Below are 16,114 nucleotides of genomic sequence, written 5' to 3' on the forward strand. Positions count from 1 at the left end.
GTATGAGGAAATGAGCAATTTAGAACACAACTGATAGGAGGAAAAGTGGGCGCAAACTTTGTGGAAGGGTGATATACTGGCTGGGCACTGTTCTACTGTAGAGTAGGACACAGTATTCAGTTCTTCCAAGGTCATATGAGATGGGCACATTCAGGGTGGTATGGCTGTAGATCAGTATTCAGTTCTTTTTATTACTTCTGAATCTGCAAGTATTGTGTTTATTATTTGTAATACTGTGTATTTTTGCTTTGCCTTTACTAGTTCTGCCAGAGCTTTTTGCTTTTATTATTTAATAAAGATGCTATACTGGACCAGGTGTGGTGACTTACACCTGTAATGCCAGCATTTTGGGAAGCCTTGGTGAGCAAATCACTTGAGCCCAGGAGTTTGAGATCAGCCTGTATAACTTGGTGAAACCCTGTCTCTGCAAAAAATACAAAATTAAATAGGCATGGTGGCACATGCTTATAGTCCCAACTACATGGGAGGCTGAGAGGTGGGAAGATTCCTTGAGTTAGAGAAGTTGAGGCAAGGAGCCATGATCCCATGATCCTGCCACTTCATTCCAGCCTGGGCAGCAGAGCAAAACCCCGTTGCAAAAAAAAAAAAAAAAAAAAAAAAAAAAAAAAAAAAAAAAAAAAAAAAAAAAACCACAAAAAATACTATGCTATAAGCTTTACTATATTAATAACCAATAGAATAAAGGCAAATGCCTTCTATATATAGAGAGAACTAAATTAATAATGGTGAAATAACATAGTTAAATTTTCATTTAGCAGGGGAAATGTAAACATGGACTATTGACCAGGCACAGTGGCTCACGCCTGTAATCCCAACACATTGGGAAGCCGAGGCAGGCAGATCACTTGAGGTCAGGAGTTCAAGAACAGCATGGCCAACACCTATCTCTACTAAAAATACAAAAATAAGTCAGACATAGTGATGCATGCCTGTAATCCCAGCTACTCAAGAGGTTGAGGTGGGAGGGTTGCTTGACCTGGGAAGCAAAGGTTGTAGTGAGCCGTGATCGTGCCACACCACTCCAGCCTGAGTGCTGTGGGTGACACAGCACAGTGTGGGGTGAAAGAGCAAGACGCTGTCCCAAGGTTTTGTTTTGGTTAACTTGCTGTCTTTTTTTTCCAGGAATATCTTGTGGGCTACCCCCCACCATCGCCAATGGATATTTCACTAGCACCAACAGGGAGTATTTTCACTATGGATCAGTGGTGACCTACCACTGCAATCCTGGAAGCGGAGGGAGAAATGTGTTTGAGCTCGTGGGTGAGCGCTCCATATACTGCACCAGCAATGAGGATCAAGAGGGTGTCTGGAGTGGCCCAGCCCCTCAGTGCATTATACCTAACAAATGCATGCCTCGAAATGTTGAAAATGGAATAATGGTGTCTGACAACAGAAGCTTATTTTCCTTAAACGAAGTCGTGGAGTATAGGTGTCAGCCTGGCTTTGTCATGAAAGGATACCCCCGTGTGCAATGTCAGGCCCTCAACAAATGGAAGCCAGAGTTACCAAGATGCTCCAGGGGTGAGTTTGACTGAGGCCTAGAAGGGCCCTGAAAATGACATGAGTTGCTGTTAGATCAGGAGATTAGTATTTGTTCAGAGGGAGGGATGTGTGGTGAGCAGTGTGGGAGAGCAAGTTTGGGAAAAAGAAGCATGAAATTAAGAATCGGGGTGTGCATGCACCTATGCATATGTGTCTTCACTGTGAAAAGCAAGACCTTAATTAGCCAAGACAAAATTTATTCTGGATGCACCTATTAATCCATTCTCAGAGCAAAGTACCAGCTACAGTATCTCTCAAATATATTGAAAAATTACATGGACTTTATAGTCAGCTGTGCACTAGCACTTTATATACATTTTCTCATTTTAATAAATGAGAAACAACACTTGGAAATTGTGCTATTGTAATATCAATTTAATAGTGAAGTCAGCTTGGTCTTTCAGAGGTTAAGTAAACTGGCCAAGTCACATGCTCTAAGTGAGATACCTAGGATTTTAAAAGGCAAGGGTCTCAGACCCCAGAGTCTGAATGCTCTGGCTCTTGCCGTACTTCTACCAGCATCCATTGGTGACTGAAAGAGACTGGTTTACAAAGACCAGAAATCACAGCATCAGAATAGAGACAAAGACTTCAGAGTTTGTCTATAATGGTCTGTCTCCTACATTTTATTCTGTTATTTTATTTTATTAAAAACCTGTTTATTAGGGTTGAGGTCCATCTCTGTTGCCCAGGCTGATCAATGATACAGTGATACAGTCATGGCTCACTGCAGCCTCAAACTCCTGGGCTCAAGCCATCCACCTCCTACATTTTATCCCTGGGAATCTAAGAGTGAAAGTAACTTGCTCTAAGCCAGTTAAGATTTTTAAATTCATCTTGAATGAGGTACAGATTACGTTGATGTTAAATGGGTTCTGATGACCTAAGCATGGATGAACAGGACTGTAAATAAAGGCAGACGTTGAGTCAAACACTCTCCAAATAATAGGTCCTCTCATGACAAAGGGCTGGCTTATTTAAGGGCTTTTGTTTTTGGTAGCTCATCTTGTCTGCTGGTGTCACAATAGCGGGTTTAGCAGTGGAGTGGGAGGTGTAATGGCTGATATGTAGGGACAGAGAAGAAGCTTACAATTCTTCTACCAACCCGTGTGAGCCTTGTGCAACCACTGAGCTGGGAAGATGAACAGATAAAGACATACGAAGTCGGATGTATTGAGGTAGGAGATGGGCAGGGCTTGTGTCGTGTTCACAATCCTGCTGACCAAAACAGGATCTGGCTTCGACAGGATGAAGTGAAGAAACAGCAGCAACCAGCAGATGGCGACAAAAACAATCCCTAGCAGGAACCAGCAGATGGCGATGAAAGCAATCCCTAGCTGCCCTCACATTCCCATCAGCACAATGACAGTTTACAAAGGACATGGCAATGACCTGGAAATTACTGCCCCTTTCCTAAAAAGTTCTAAATGACCTGCCCCTCACTTTGCATTGATCTGCCCCTTAATTTACATGTAATTGGCCAGGTGGCTAATGCCTGTAATCCCAGCACTTTGGGAGCCCAAGGTAGAAGATCACCTAAGGTCAGGAGTTCGAGACCAGCCTGGCCAACATGGCCAAACCCCCATCTCTACTAAAAACACAAAAATTATCTGGGTATGGTGGTCCATGCCTGTAATTCCAGCTACTCAGGAGGCTAAGGCAGGAAAATCACTTGAACCCAGGAGGCAGAGGGTACAGTGAGCCAAGATCAAGCTACTGTGCTTCAGCCTGGGCAACAGAGTGAGACTCCATCTCAAAAAAAAAAAAAAAAAAAAACCCCACAAAAAATAAAAATAAAAATAAAAAAATAATAATTTACATGTAATAGGTTTACAGGAATATGAATACAGTTGCCTGCTAGGAGCCCATATGTTGCTGACTCTGGACACACTGCCTGTGAGTTAGCCATGCTCTGCAAGGGGCAGTGTCTTTCACCAGAAGATTGCTATCTAGCACCACTGGATTATCCTTGAATTCTTTCCTGGGTGAGGCAAGAACTCTTCCAGAGTACGCTACAATTTGGGGGCTTGCCTGTCCTGAAACAGTATGACTGTACTTTAGTCATAGGTGTGTAATCAGAGAAATGGGGGGAAAATCTGTAAAACAGGTTTGGGCTCAGGAGACAGTCTCATTACCTGAATAACAGGGGTGAAAATTGGGATTGTATTCCTACAAAATATGTAGATGAAGAATCCACAAATACTAATAACTCCATATGCATAGCCAGAGCTGGGGAAAAAACTCATGCCCTGTATATTTACAAGCAAATTTGAGGTCTTGTGCTAGGTAAAATTGGGTTCTATTTCTCTACCACTTACTAGCTATGAGGTCTTCAGCCAGCATAGGATATAGCAAAAGAAATTCCCCCATAACTAACAAGTACTCTGGAACTGTCCCCACAGTGTGTCAGTCACCTCCAAAAATCCTGCATGGTGAGCATACCCCAGGTGATCAGGACCACTTTTCACCTGGAGAGGAAGTGTTCTACAGCTGTGAGCCAGGCTATGACCTCAGAGGGGCTGCTTCTCTGCACTGCACACCCCAGGGAGACTGGAGCCCTGAAGCCCCCGGATGTGCAGGTGCCTCGACTCTCTGGTTTCCAGATTGTTCTCTGTACCTTTCACATGGAGGTCTTACTCCTGTTTTTTAATTTTTCTTCTAGTGAAATCCTGTGATGACTTCCTGGGCTACCTCCCTCATGGCCATGTGCTGTTTCCACTTAATCTCCAGCTTGGAGCAAAAGTGTCCTTTGCTTGTGATGAAGGGTGAGTGAGACCCAGAGTTGAGAGCAAGGACTCAGTGTGAAGAATGACTCTCTTGAATTCAGGGGTTAATCCCAAAAAAGGGCTGACCTAGTAGATAAGAAGTACCCAGAGTGATTGATTAATTGAAAGGTGGTTTTCAAATAAGGGTAGGGACCAACTGGCACCACTTTAAAAAAAAAAAAAAAAAAGATGGAGTTTCACCATGATGGCCAGGCTGGTCTTGAACTCCTGACCTCAGGTGATACACCCACCTCGGCCTCCCAAAGTGGTAGGATTACAGGCGTGAGCCACAGTGCTCAGCCCACTGGCACCACTTTCAGAAGACAATGAGAAAGGGCATATACAACTCAGTATCAAGTATAAACCTACATACAGTCACAGAACTTGAGTACATGGTTGGAACTTGAAATGAATGGGTACGTATTTATTTGGAGGCAAAAGAACACAATTTTATAAAAGTTACACTAGAAAAAAATTGACGAATAGGACAAAAATTGTTTGCCTCTTAATAAGTAAGGCAAAGGTGGTTTTAGGAAACTGAAAACCAATCAGTAGTGGAATCTATAATAGTGTATAGATAGTATGTTTTAACCCAACTACATATCTTCATGTCAGGAATGGCCACTGTAATTGTTTTGATGCAGGATTTTTCTCAGCCAGTTTGCCAGCCTGTGACCTCTGGCCAGTAACGCCCTTGCCCAGGCCTTGCTCTGGCCCAGGTTCACCACAGGAGACATCCTGTCTACCTGGCCCACTGGGCCATGCCTGGCTTGTGCTCTGACGTGGATCCCACGACCGCCACGACTGCATGCTCAGCCCCTGGTGGGAGGGGGTGTGTGAGTGAGTGAGTGAGTGTGGGGTCTGGCTGGCTGCTCTAAGCACTGGCACAGGAGTGGGCTCCATCAGGGCTTGCGGCTGAACCAGGCATGTTGCACTGAAGGAAACATGGTAGTGCCCAAATAGGAGTGCTCACAACCCTGAAGCCCCGAGGGGGTGTTAAAGCATGCTAATAGCTCTTAGCATTTGATAATGCCTGCAACCCAACAGATAGCACTGTGTTAACAGCTCTGCCAGTCCCATGGCCCTGCTCTGGCCTGCATCTTCAGGGATGCCTTGGTCTGATGCTGCTTCCTGTCACATGGAGCAGCTGCCCTCCTCCAGCAAAGGATGCCTCTGTGTTATAGCCTTTGTACCTGTGTTTGGCGGGTCCTGAGTTCTTGTCCTACATTCAAGAAGAATGTTATACTGACACCGAAGAGTGAGGAGGGTGGAGAAGAGTTTTATTGGATGACAAAACAGTTTCTCAGCAGAGAGAAGATATGAGGGTGGTTCCTTAGATGAAGTCAGGGGGGCATTCTCTCAGTGTGGCTGGGTCTGGAGCTTTTATGGACTCAGAATGGGAAGTGTGTGTTGATTGGTTTGTGAGTATGCAAAAGCAGCTAAAACAAAGCCACCACTCAAAGGTGGGCACAACAGTGTAAAAACCCAATTAGGGAAGGGCAGGTATATGTAAAATAGATGAAGGGTGGGAATCAGAGGAAAGTATGCCAAACAAGAGGAGAGGTTCTGAATCTAGTCCATGGATTTACCTGGAACTTGTAGCCAAACTTTAAACTGTCTTCGGCTTGAAGGTCGGGTTTCACTGGGAACCTAATCATGTCTGCCTAGGATTTGTCTGCCTCCTGCTTCTATCAGTTTCAAGTGGTATTACTAGTTGTTTATGTGTATCCATTACTCTTGGTGGTGTACTATGAGTCTAGGAGGATAACTAGATTGGGCAATTAAGCAGTTAGTTTTAACAATTTCCAAGGAATCTTTGGCATTTACAAAGTCCATCACCCAATAATAATTTCCAATTTCAGAATGATTTCAGATTTCAGAAGGGAAGTGGGATTCAATAATAAGTTGGGCATTTCAGGGTAGCAAAGACTCCTTCCCCAATCTGTCTGTTTTTCTTAGAGCACGTGGTTCAGAATGCTTCTATGAGCCTCCTTTTGGCCCGTTACAATTACAGTGGCAAGAACAATGCCCATTCTCTTTCTAGATGTTCCTTGCTTTGCTTAACGAATTGAGAGCTGTTCTGCTTCATGACCCATTAATGAAAATAAGTGGGATGTCAGAGAGTCATCAGTGAAAGATGACACCTGAAGGTTATGGCTCTTGTGCACATGGAGAAGTCTGGTTCATGCATTCTGTAGCTGATGCTGGGCTACGAATTTTATATGGCAATTATCAACATCAGCTCTAATTGCTTTGCCAGTCACAGGGTATCATGATTCTTTAGAATAAATTGGCCTTTGAGTTTCTGCCAGCTACTGAAGAATTCAGATCCCTAATGAACTAAGACTTTTAGCTGGGCCCGAACCTAAGAACCAAGTGCTAGTCAAGGAGGAAATGGTAGTGGGAAGCTGAGCATCTATGAGTGAAGAAATCAAGGGAGAGATGGGAATTGCTCACACATTTGCTACCACTTTTTTTTTTTTTAGGTTCCGATTAAAAGGCAGGTCTGCTAGTCATTGTGTTTTGGCTGGAATGAAAGCCCATTGGAATAGCAGTGTTCCAGTGTGTGAACGTGAGTAGGAAGAACAACTATGCAGTTTGGATAGCTCTCCTTATTTTTGTTTTCTAGTGTATTTTTCTGCATGGAATCACCTGTTGTATGGATCTTTACTTAACTAAATTGCTGATAAAAATACTTCTTTGTTGGAAGAATTTCCAGACAGGTGTCATGTAGGTCTTCTACAACACGTGTTTTTGTTACTAATCTATAAATCACTTAGTTTAATGACAGTGTTTAATTTTGTGGGAAATGTGTGGCAAGAAACTAGATGACATAAAGGTGCAGCAAGTTTTATTCAGTCATTTATTTTTTAGTTTCCTTACCAAGGAGTAATCTTTTTTAAAATTTTTGTTTTCTTGTTTTTTCTTTTTTGAGACAAGAGTCACCCAGGACAGAGTTCAGTGGTGCAATCACAGCTCACTACAGCCTCAACTTCCTGGACTCAAGCAATCCTCCTACCTCAGCCTCCCAATAGTTGGGACTACAGGTGCTTGGCACCACACTTTGCTATTTTTTGTACTTTTTGTAGAGGTGGAATCTTGCCATATTGTCTAGGCTGGTCTCAAACTCCCGAGGTCAAGGTATCCTCCCACTTTGGCCTCCCAAAGTCCCAGAATTACAAGTGTGAGCCACCATGCTCAGCCAAATTTTGATGTTCTTTTATCTTCTTATACATCATAAATGATTTAGTCAGCCTGTTATTTAGCCTGTAATATTTAATGACATAGGGCTTCCCATTTATCAGGACTTTCCACGTGTAGAAAAAGCAATTAACAGTGAATGAATAGTGAAGATGCCTCCCTACTTCCCTGGAGTATATATTCTTGTTGAGAAGCAAACTATGAACCAAAAAAGAAATAAGTAAACAAAATTCTAAAATTATAATATATAAAATGGTAAATAGGGATATATTATAGAGAAAATAAAACAGAGTTATATGATAAGTTAGTATGGTGGAAGGACTAGGAGAATGCATCAGTGTCTGAAATTATGAGGTGTTCTACATTTCCAAACCATGTGCATAAATAAAATGTCAAAATTCAGAAACTAACAGATAAAAGTACATGTTTTATATACCAAGGCATTACTGATTTATCCTATTCTGTCTACTAAAGCAAGGCAAGAATTTTTTAAACCTTTTTTTCCTGATTGAAAAATGTTTATTTTAATTTGTACTATATTAAAATAACTTACAGATATCTATTTGGATACCTTATGGTGAGTACTATGGTGAAAAAATTCAATACCTGAGGAAACTCAAGTATCCAACAAACTTAACCTTACAGAGACACATAGAACTGAAAATAAATCTATAAGTAAACTTAGGAAAAACAGAAACAAATAATATTCAAACATGAGAAGTCAAACATTGCTTGATATACCAAGTCTTTTATATACATATAATTCTGATAAACTTGGGTATATTTTCCTGAATTCATACCAAGTTAGAAGCATCAATTGGTTTTAGGGAAGGAACTGTTTCAACCACACTGAAAGGAAGAAAAAATGATGGCTAATAATTTGGAATAAAGAAAAAAGAGGCTCTTTGGCACCACTTAATCTAGGTAAAAAGAGCCTTATCAATGTGTCCTGATGAGATCATTGGATATTTGGTATTGGTACTGATGATAATGATCTTGAATCACCAAGAAACATTTACATTGCTAAAGATGTTCATGCATGTTTATTAAAGTTCATAGATTTCCTTGGAACTTACGGTTTCTGGTGGCCAACACTTTGTCTGTCTTGAACCTCATTGTCAACCCAGGAATCTCTCTATGCCTGATATAAAGTAGGCAACTAAATGGGTGTTGTTAAAAATAAAAATAATTACTTTCCAATTTCATTATGAACATAGCTACCTAAATGGTACAGAAACACCATCGTTGGGCTTTTGCAATAAATTGTAATTAAGGTCTCACATCAGTTAGTTCCTTCTCAACAAAAGCCTTACAGATTTACATTTCATCCACCTTAGTTATATTTTTTTCTAAAAGTAAAAGATTTATTCAGAGCACAGTCACAGGTCACCATGATTTCAGTCAACTTAATTTAAACTCTAATAGAATTTAAAGCTCTTGTTTTCTTTCTAGAAATCTTTTGTCCAAATCCTCCACCTATCCTTAATGGAAGACACACAGAAACTCCCCTTGGAGATATTCCCTATGGAAAAGAAGTATCTTACACATGCTACCCCCACCCAGACAGAGGGATGACCTTCGACCTCATTGGGGAGAGCACCATCCGCTGCACAAGTGACCCTCAAGGGAATGGGGTTTGGAGCAGCCCCGCCCCTCGCTGTGAACTTTCTGCTCCTGCTGGTCAGTATCTGCTTCCACATATCCTAAATGGGTTCAGAATATCTAGGTGACAACTTTTAGATTTCTATAGAGACAGTCATTTTTGCTTGTGAAAATGGTTTTGCTATGACTGTCAGAGAAAAAACTACATCCATCCCAAGTGAGTGAAAAATGGGTTCTAGATAGGCGCACTGTGTCTCAATTGTTGATATTCTGATGGCCCTTCGTGTGGGGTGAGGAGTGAGGGATGGTAAGGAGAGAAGGGGGTGGACAGTGAAGAGAACTGGTAAGGTCCACATTTTGCAGAGAATATTTTCAAAGTACTGAAAGCAAATGCTAAAGAAAATATTCTTTGATTCCTCCTCTGCACTATGAGTTGTCTGTATCCTGGATAGATGGATGTGCTGCACAAAAAGTACACAATGATGATGTCATTTACTTCAGAACTGATAACGCTATAAATTTCAGAAACTCAGATGTAGGGATTTATAGTTTTTATGTTGTATCTAGGTGTTTTTTCAAGCCACTGACTATGTTTGGTTGGTGCTTCACCTCACCATTAACAAAGGGAACTCAGGAGGCCTTGGAAGAGCAGAGTTTAAGATTGTACTCTTAACCTCCATAGCTCATTCTTTTGATGTATGTTTGGCTTTAAACGACAGTACCTGACTACCGTAGGCGCATTTGTGGCTGTGACTGCCCACACCAGGTCCATACTCCAGGAAGAACAGAACACCATTAAGTCATAAAAGGTGTTGACATTTTAATTTTTTTTTTTTTTAGATGGAGTCTCACACTGTTGCCCAGGCTGGAGTGCAATTGTGCAATCTTGGCTCACTGCAACCTCCAACTCCTGGGTTCACGCAATTCTCCTGCCTCAGCCTCCTGAGTAGCTGGGATTACAGGCGCTCACCATCACACCTGGCTAACTTTTGTATTCTTTAGTAGAGACAGGGTTTCACAATGTTGGCCAGGACAGTCTCTAACTCCTGACCTCAGGTAATCAACCCTCCTCAACTTCCCAAAATGCTGGGATTACAGGCATGAACACCGTGTTGACTTTTTTGACCTATTGGCCAATGTGGCAAAACTTCCGTATGTTGAAAAATAACTAAGCCAGGAGATAGATGACAAATACATGGGAAACACAGCGAAGAATTAGTAGTGTTATCATACAGGTAGCAATAGTAGTGGTTGTGGTACTAGTTGTAAAAGTTAACATATAATGAATACTTAGTACCACTGTTAAAAGATAGATAAGCCGGACATGGTGGCTTACATCTGTAATACCAGCACTTTGGGAGGCCAAAATGAGAGGATCACTTGAGCCCAGGAGTTTAAGAGCAACCTGGGCAGTATAGTGAAGCTCTGTCTCTACAAAATATAAAAAATTAGCCAGGCATTGTAGTGCATGCTTGTAGTCTCAGCTCCTCAGGAGCTCGGGTGTGAGAATCCCCTGAGCCTGGGAGGTCGAGGCTGCAGTGAGCTGAGATCACAAAACTGCACTTCAGCCTGGATGATGAGCAAGACTCTGTCTCAAAAAATAAAAAATAAAAATAAAATATAGCTTCTAATTTAATTGCACAACAACCTACGGGGAGGGTAGTATTCTTGTTATCCCATTTTATAGGTGTAGAAACTAAGACACGGAGAGTTTAGGTAACTTGCACAAGAACACAGAATGGGATAGCCTGGGTTCAGCTAGGCAATCTACTCATCTGTAGAGACTGTGCACTTTAACAATAAAAAAAATGGACAAAGGATCTCAATATATAATTCAACAAGAGAGAATATTTAAATCTTGTCATAATGAAATGGAAAGCTAATGGGCCAAGGTCCCAAACACCGGATAACAGGCAATTCTTTAGATGAATGAAGATACATAAAATGAATCAGAATGGGCTAAATAACTGTTAACCAGTAGGTTCTTGGAACTCAGACTTTAGTGCAGACTCCTCATGAATTGAGCTGGACCACAGAGAAACTCCTTTTGTCTCTCTCAATTAACACTCAGACTAAAAGCAGTCCCCTTTGCCTTCTTTTTCCTAGTCTCTTTACCCTATCTAGTCTTGGCCTTTGACATCTTACTGCATTGTAGTAAGAAGAGGCAAAGAAAGTTTCATGATCTTAGAGACCACAGAAACAGAGAGAAGAAATAAAACCCAGTATTTTCCCCTAAGGCTTGGGATAGATTGCTTAAGATACCAGTCTAAAATGAAAGATGAGGAAGTAATCTGGGACGGTGGTCCAGGCTTGGAGTGACACGCCATAGACAGTTTTGAAACAGAATAGCAATCCAAAGAGAAAAAGGAACCTCTGGGTACAAGCATCATAGAAGGAAGAATTTCTTGGGATACTCAGATGCCCTGTCTCCTCATTTCAATGGGCCACTTATATCAGAGGCCTGATTCATTTCAACATCTTCCTCAGAGGAAGGGGTAATCTCCAGGTCCTCTTTAAAGCCAGAATTAAGACATATAACCCATATGTACATTGTCTCAAGACTAATTAGCATGGTATTGCATGCTAGACAAGTAAGTTCAACTCCAGAAGATAGGTAAAACCTAAAAGCAGTGTTTACTTGAATGTCTTTGAGAGGCTTAAGGAAAAATTACACTATATGACACTCATTAAAATGTCCCCAAATCCTCTTTACCCATTTCCATTACCCAGCATCCCATTCATTAAAGCAACTGCTTTCCTAGAACCTAGCTTCTCTCAGTTCCGCCCAGACTCTCTCAATATTATCCCCACCTTCTGGACCTTCTTAGTTCACAAAATGTCTCCATGACATTTCTAAGGTAAATGGAGTTTCTTCAATTCTGCATAGTTCAACGCAACACAGCCCTGAATGTCTCTGCAGGGAAATGCAGAAACTACCTTAGGATGCAAGATTTAGAGAAATGGTGTAAATATCCTTCTGCCTTGGCACATAAATACATAGAAACTGTTTAACCTCACTAGAACTAAAGAAATGCAAAATCACAAGGTACTATGTTTTTAATTTTCCACTAAATTAATGACAGAAAGGTTTTTACGAGAACAACCAATAAAAAGTGAGTATGTGATGAAACTGATGTTGTTGTATGTTGAAAGTACTATGGTAAATTGGCAAAATCGCTTATGAAAAACAATTACGCAATGTATGTGGATAATAGTACAACTATTCCTGTCAGTTAGCCCACCTAAAAGTCAATCTAAGGAAACAATGTAAAATATAAAAATATTTTATGCATTTTATTGAGGGTTTTATGAAAAAAAAAAAACTAGAAATAATGTAAATGCACAACAGAAGTTATTGAATAAACTATGATGCATCTACTAGATTATATTACTTTGCCATTGTTTTAACTTTATTTCTAGTATATAAATATGTGAAAACACACATATGAAAAAATGTGCCAGAAGAGAATGTATCAAAACATTTTTTGGGTACTAGGGTTTGGGGTGATTTTTTTCTTTGCTTCTGTAATTGTATTGCTTTTATGACCAAAGTAGTTATTTTTAAAAAGTCTTCTCAGCCAGGCGTGGTGGTTCACACCTATAATCTGATCACTTTGGAAGGCTGAGGCGGAGGAATCACTTGAGGTCAGGAGATCGAGACCATCCTGGTCAACATGATGAAACCCCATCTCTACTAAAAATACAAAACTTAGCTGGGTGTGGTGGCACATGCTTGTAATCCCAGCTACTCGGGAGGCTCAGGCAGAAGAATCACTGGATCACAGGAGGCAGAGGTTGCAGCGAGCTATGATTGTGCCACTGAACTCCAGCTTATGGACAAGCTAGACTTCATCTCAAAAAAAAAAAAAAAAAAAAAAAAAAAAAAAAAAAAAAAAAAAAAAAGGGTTCTCAGTGCAAAGGGTAAAATGAGAGGATGTCAGTGAAAACAATGCCTTTTTGCACTAGAAAAAATATTAGACTGAGTCCTAAAGAAAAATCAGGATGACTTGTCACAGGCTGAGAGGTCCCATTCAATCATGTTGCATGCCAAAGTAACGTTTTTGTAACTTTTGTCTTCTTTTTAGGTGCACATAATGCTCTCATAGTTGGTAAGTTTTATGAAGGGTTTGCTGAGGAATTCTGGCATCTTTAACAGTGAGTACCTATCTATAATGAATGAAATGTAAAAAGAGAGATCAAAATATCTTGGGTTATAAATTCAACTAGAAAGAAAATAATGACAAGTTTAGGCCAGGATATGGTGAAACCAGCACCATCATATGCATACTGAGTAACCTTCATCAAAGGTTCTTTACTGTCTTTGAACCATTACAAATGAATAGTCATTCATCCGTGTCGAAAATTCTTTATCTGAATGTGGTAGGAGAATGCAACTTCTTTCTTGGGTTATAACCTGGAGTATGCTTCCAAATGGTGATAGTGTCCATTCGCACCAGTAGCCACAGACCAGTCTTCTGAGCCCATATCTGTGATCTGCCTCTATCAGAAGAATAGTTTTGTAATAGAGTTTGCTTCCTCTGTGGCATAATATTCTTACATCCCTTTTTACACATGTGGACACTGAGACACAGAGGTTTATGTAACTTGCCCAAGACCACAGAATGGGGTAGCCTGGGTCTAACCAGGCAATCTACCTATCTGTGGAGACTGTGCACTTCAACAATCAATAAATGGACAAAGGACCTCAATATTTAATTCAGCAAGAGAGAAAATTCCCGTATTGTCATAATGAAATGCCTGTGTGTTAAGTCTTAGGCAAGAGACATGGGCAGGGCAATGGAGAGCTGGTGGGCAGCTGCACCATCCTGGTTCTCACTTACTTGTGGAAAGGCTGATGTTGGACTAAAGGTTACGAAACAGCTCAGCTCACCCCTTAACTATAATAACTCTGTGGGAGTAAGACTAATGCTACAGAAACCCAGAGCAAAGCAGAACGTATAGTCACACCTTAAAAAAAAAAAAAAAAAAAAAAAAAAAAGCATTGGCAATCTGTAGTGAAAATGAATACTAAGATAGCGTTTAAAACCTATGAGTTACAGTCTTCATGCATTTAATTGCCTTGTTTTATTGCCTAGGCACTTTATCTGGGACAATCTTCCTTATTTTATTCACCATTTTCCTCTTTTGGATAATTCTATAGTGCAGAAAAGAGTAAGTATACCCATATTATCCCAAGAAACATAAACTGTACTTACTCCCTCTTGGAAGTCAAAAGAAAGTAAAAGACAAACAAACCTGTTGCTACATAAACAGATGTGGTAATTCTTATAAAGAAGGCCCTTGACACACAGTCTAGACAAAGAGGTATTCACACTAAAGGAAATATATAGGATACTAAGAACATTTTTTTAAAAACCAGCATTTTGGCCAGGTACGGTGACACATGCCTCTAATTTCAGCAAGCACTATGGGAGGCCAAGGTGGGCAGATCACTTGTGGCCAGGAATTCGATACCAGCCTGGGCAACATGGTAAAACCCCATCTCTACTAAACATACAAAACATTACCAGGCGAGGTGGCACATACCTGTAAACCCAGCTACTTGGGAGGCTGAAGCACGAGAATTGCTTGAACCTGGGAGGCAGAGGCTACAGTGAGCCGAGATTGCACTGTTGCGCCAAGAGTGAGACTCTATTTCAAAACACAAACACACACACAAGCACATACACACACACACACACACACACACACACACACACACACTGCATGTTAAGAAGAAATTGAGTTTTACAGAAAGAGAAAGTAGGCAGAAGGAGTTTTTAAAAAGGTGTTCATGAGGCTGTTGATATCCTAGTTTTGCTAAGACATTGCAGACACTGACCTCTATCCTATCATAGCACTAGAAGTTAGATTGGGTCTCTTATGGTACACAGATCATATGGCATACATAGGCTGCCAGTGGGGAAGAATTGAGACTTTTAATATTTTAACATATCAATAAATATTTTGTAAACACCATTAACTTTTTCTTTTTTTGAGACAGAGCCTTACTCTGTCACTTAGGCTGGAGTGCAGTGGCATGATCTAGGCTCATGGTAACCTCCACCTCTGGATAAAAGCAATTCTCAAGTATCAGGCTCCCAAGTAGCTGGGACTACAGGCATGTGCCACTATGCCTGTTTAATTTTTGTAGTTTCAGTAGAGACAGGGTTCTGCCACATTGCCCAGGCTGGTCTCGAGCTCCTGGTCTCAAGTGATTTGTACGCCTTGGCTTCCCAAAGTGCTGGGATTAAAGGTGTGGGTCATTGTACCAGGCCACCATTAACTTTTTAAACTTAAAAAAAAAAAAAAAAAAAAAAAAACTTCCAAAAATTAAGATCTGAATAAAGAAATGTCTTTATTGACAGGGAAGAGTATACAGCTTTTGTACTGGTTGATTTAACTATAACAACATTAATGAGGCCGGAATCAATATTAGCAATGTTATAAGGTTGATGAGCAAAGTCTAAACCCATAAAAAACTGAATTTGTAACTTTTAAGTGAACAGTTTTCTATAGCAAATAATCTAAACAAGTGTAGTTTCCTACAACAAGCTTTACAGAAATTGAAGTTTTCATATTTCACAGAGATGCCAATATACATTTTAAAAAGTAGTTTGTCATAGTAGATCTTGCTGTAAACAACCTAGTCAATTTCATGGGAAATATTGAATTAGTCAAGATTTAAATTTAAATCATTATCCTTCCTAATGTTCTCTATATTTTATGGCTTGACATATAAATATTCTTTGCTCTTTTTCTTTAGAAAAACAAAAGGTAAGTAGCTGGTCCCTTTACCTTAACAATGTTCTGTGTCAATACATTTTTCCTCTTAAAGTTTCTTATTAAGTACTGTTATAATTGAGAGTTAATTTAAAAAAAAATTATTAAGTCTGATTTAAAGAAGTTGGGGCTCTAATTTTCAGTATCTATACCAGTCTCTAATTAAAATCACATAGGGAAAATGATTATTTCTTCCTTTT

General features: G+C 40.2%; 1 protein-coding gene across 2 annotated transcripts in view; it reads left to right on the top strand.

The window, feature by feature from the left end:
- CR1 (complement C3b/C4b receptor 1 (Knops blood group)) overlaps positions 1-16,114 on the top strand; it is a 158,346-nt gene that overhangs the window by 130,226 nt on the left and 12,006 nt on the right. The window contains exons 35-41 of one of the 2 annotated variants that reach the window (XM_074385115.1): positions 1,144-1,542; positions 3,966-4,142; positions 4,226-4,328; positions 6,815-6,900; positions 8,982-9,209; positions 13,217-13,240; positions 14,228-14,303. In XM_074385115.1, coding sequence (XP_074241216.1) covers positions 1,144-1,542; positions 3,966-4,142; positions 4,226-4,328; positions 6,815-6,900; positions 8,982-9,209; positions 13,217-13,240; positions 14,228-14,292 — 1,082 coding nt within the window. In that variant the 3' untranslated portion in view covers positions 14,293-14,303. Of the gene's footprint in view, positions 1-1,143; positions 1,543-3,965; positions 4,143-4,225; positions 4,329-6,814; positions 6,901-8,981; positions 9,210-13,216; positions 14,154-14,227; positions 14,304-16,114 lie in introns of those variants that run through there. The other variant, XM_074385113.1, reaches the window with a different exon arrangement.

This window comes from Saimiri boliviensis, chromosome 14, assembly GCF_048565385.1.
Source record: "Saimiri boliviensis isolate mSaiBol1 chromosome 14, mSaiBol1.pri, whole genome shotgun sequence".
In the NCBI taxonomy this organism is placed as follows: domain Eukaryota; kingdom Metazoa; phylum Chordata; class Mammalia; order Primates; family Cebidae; genus Saimiri; species Saimiri boliviensis.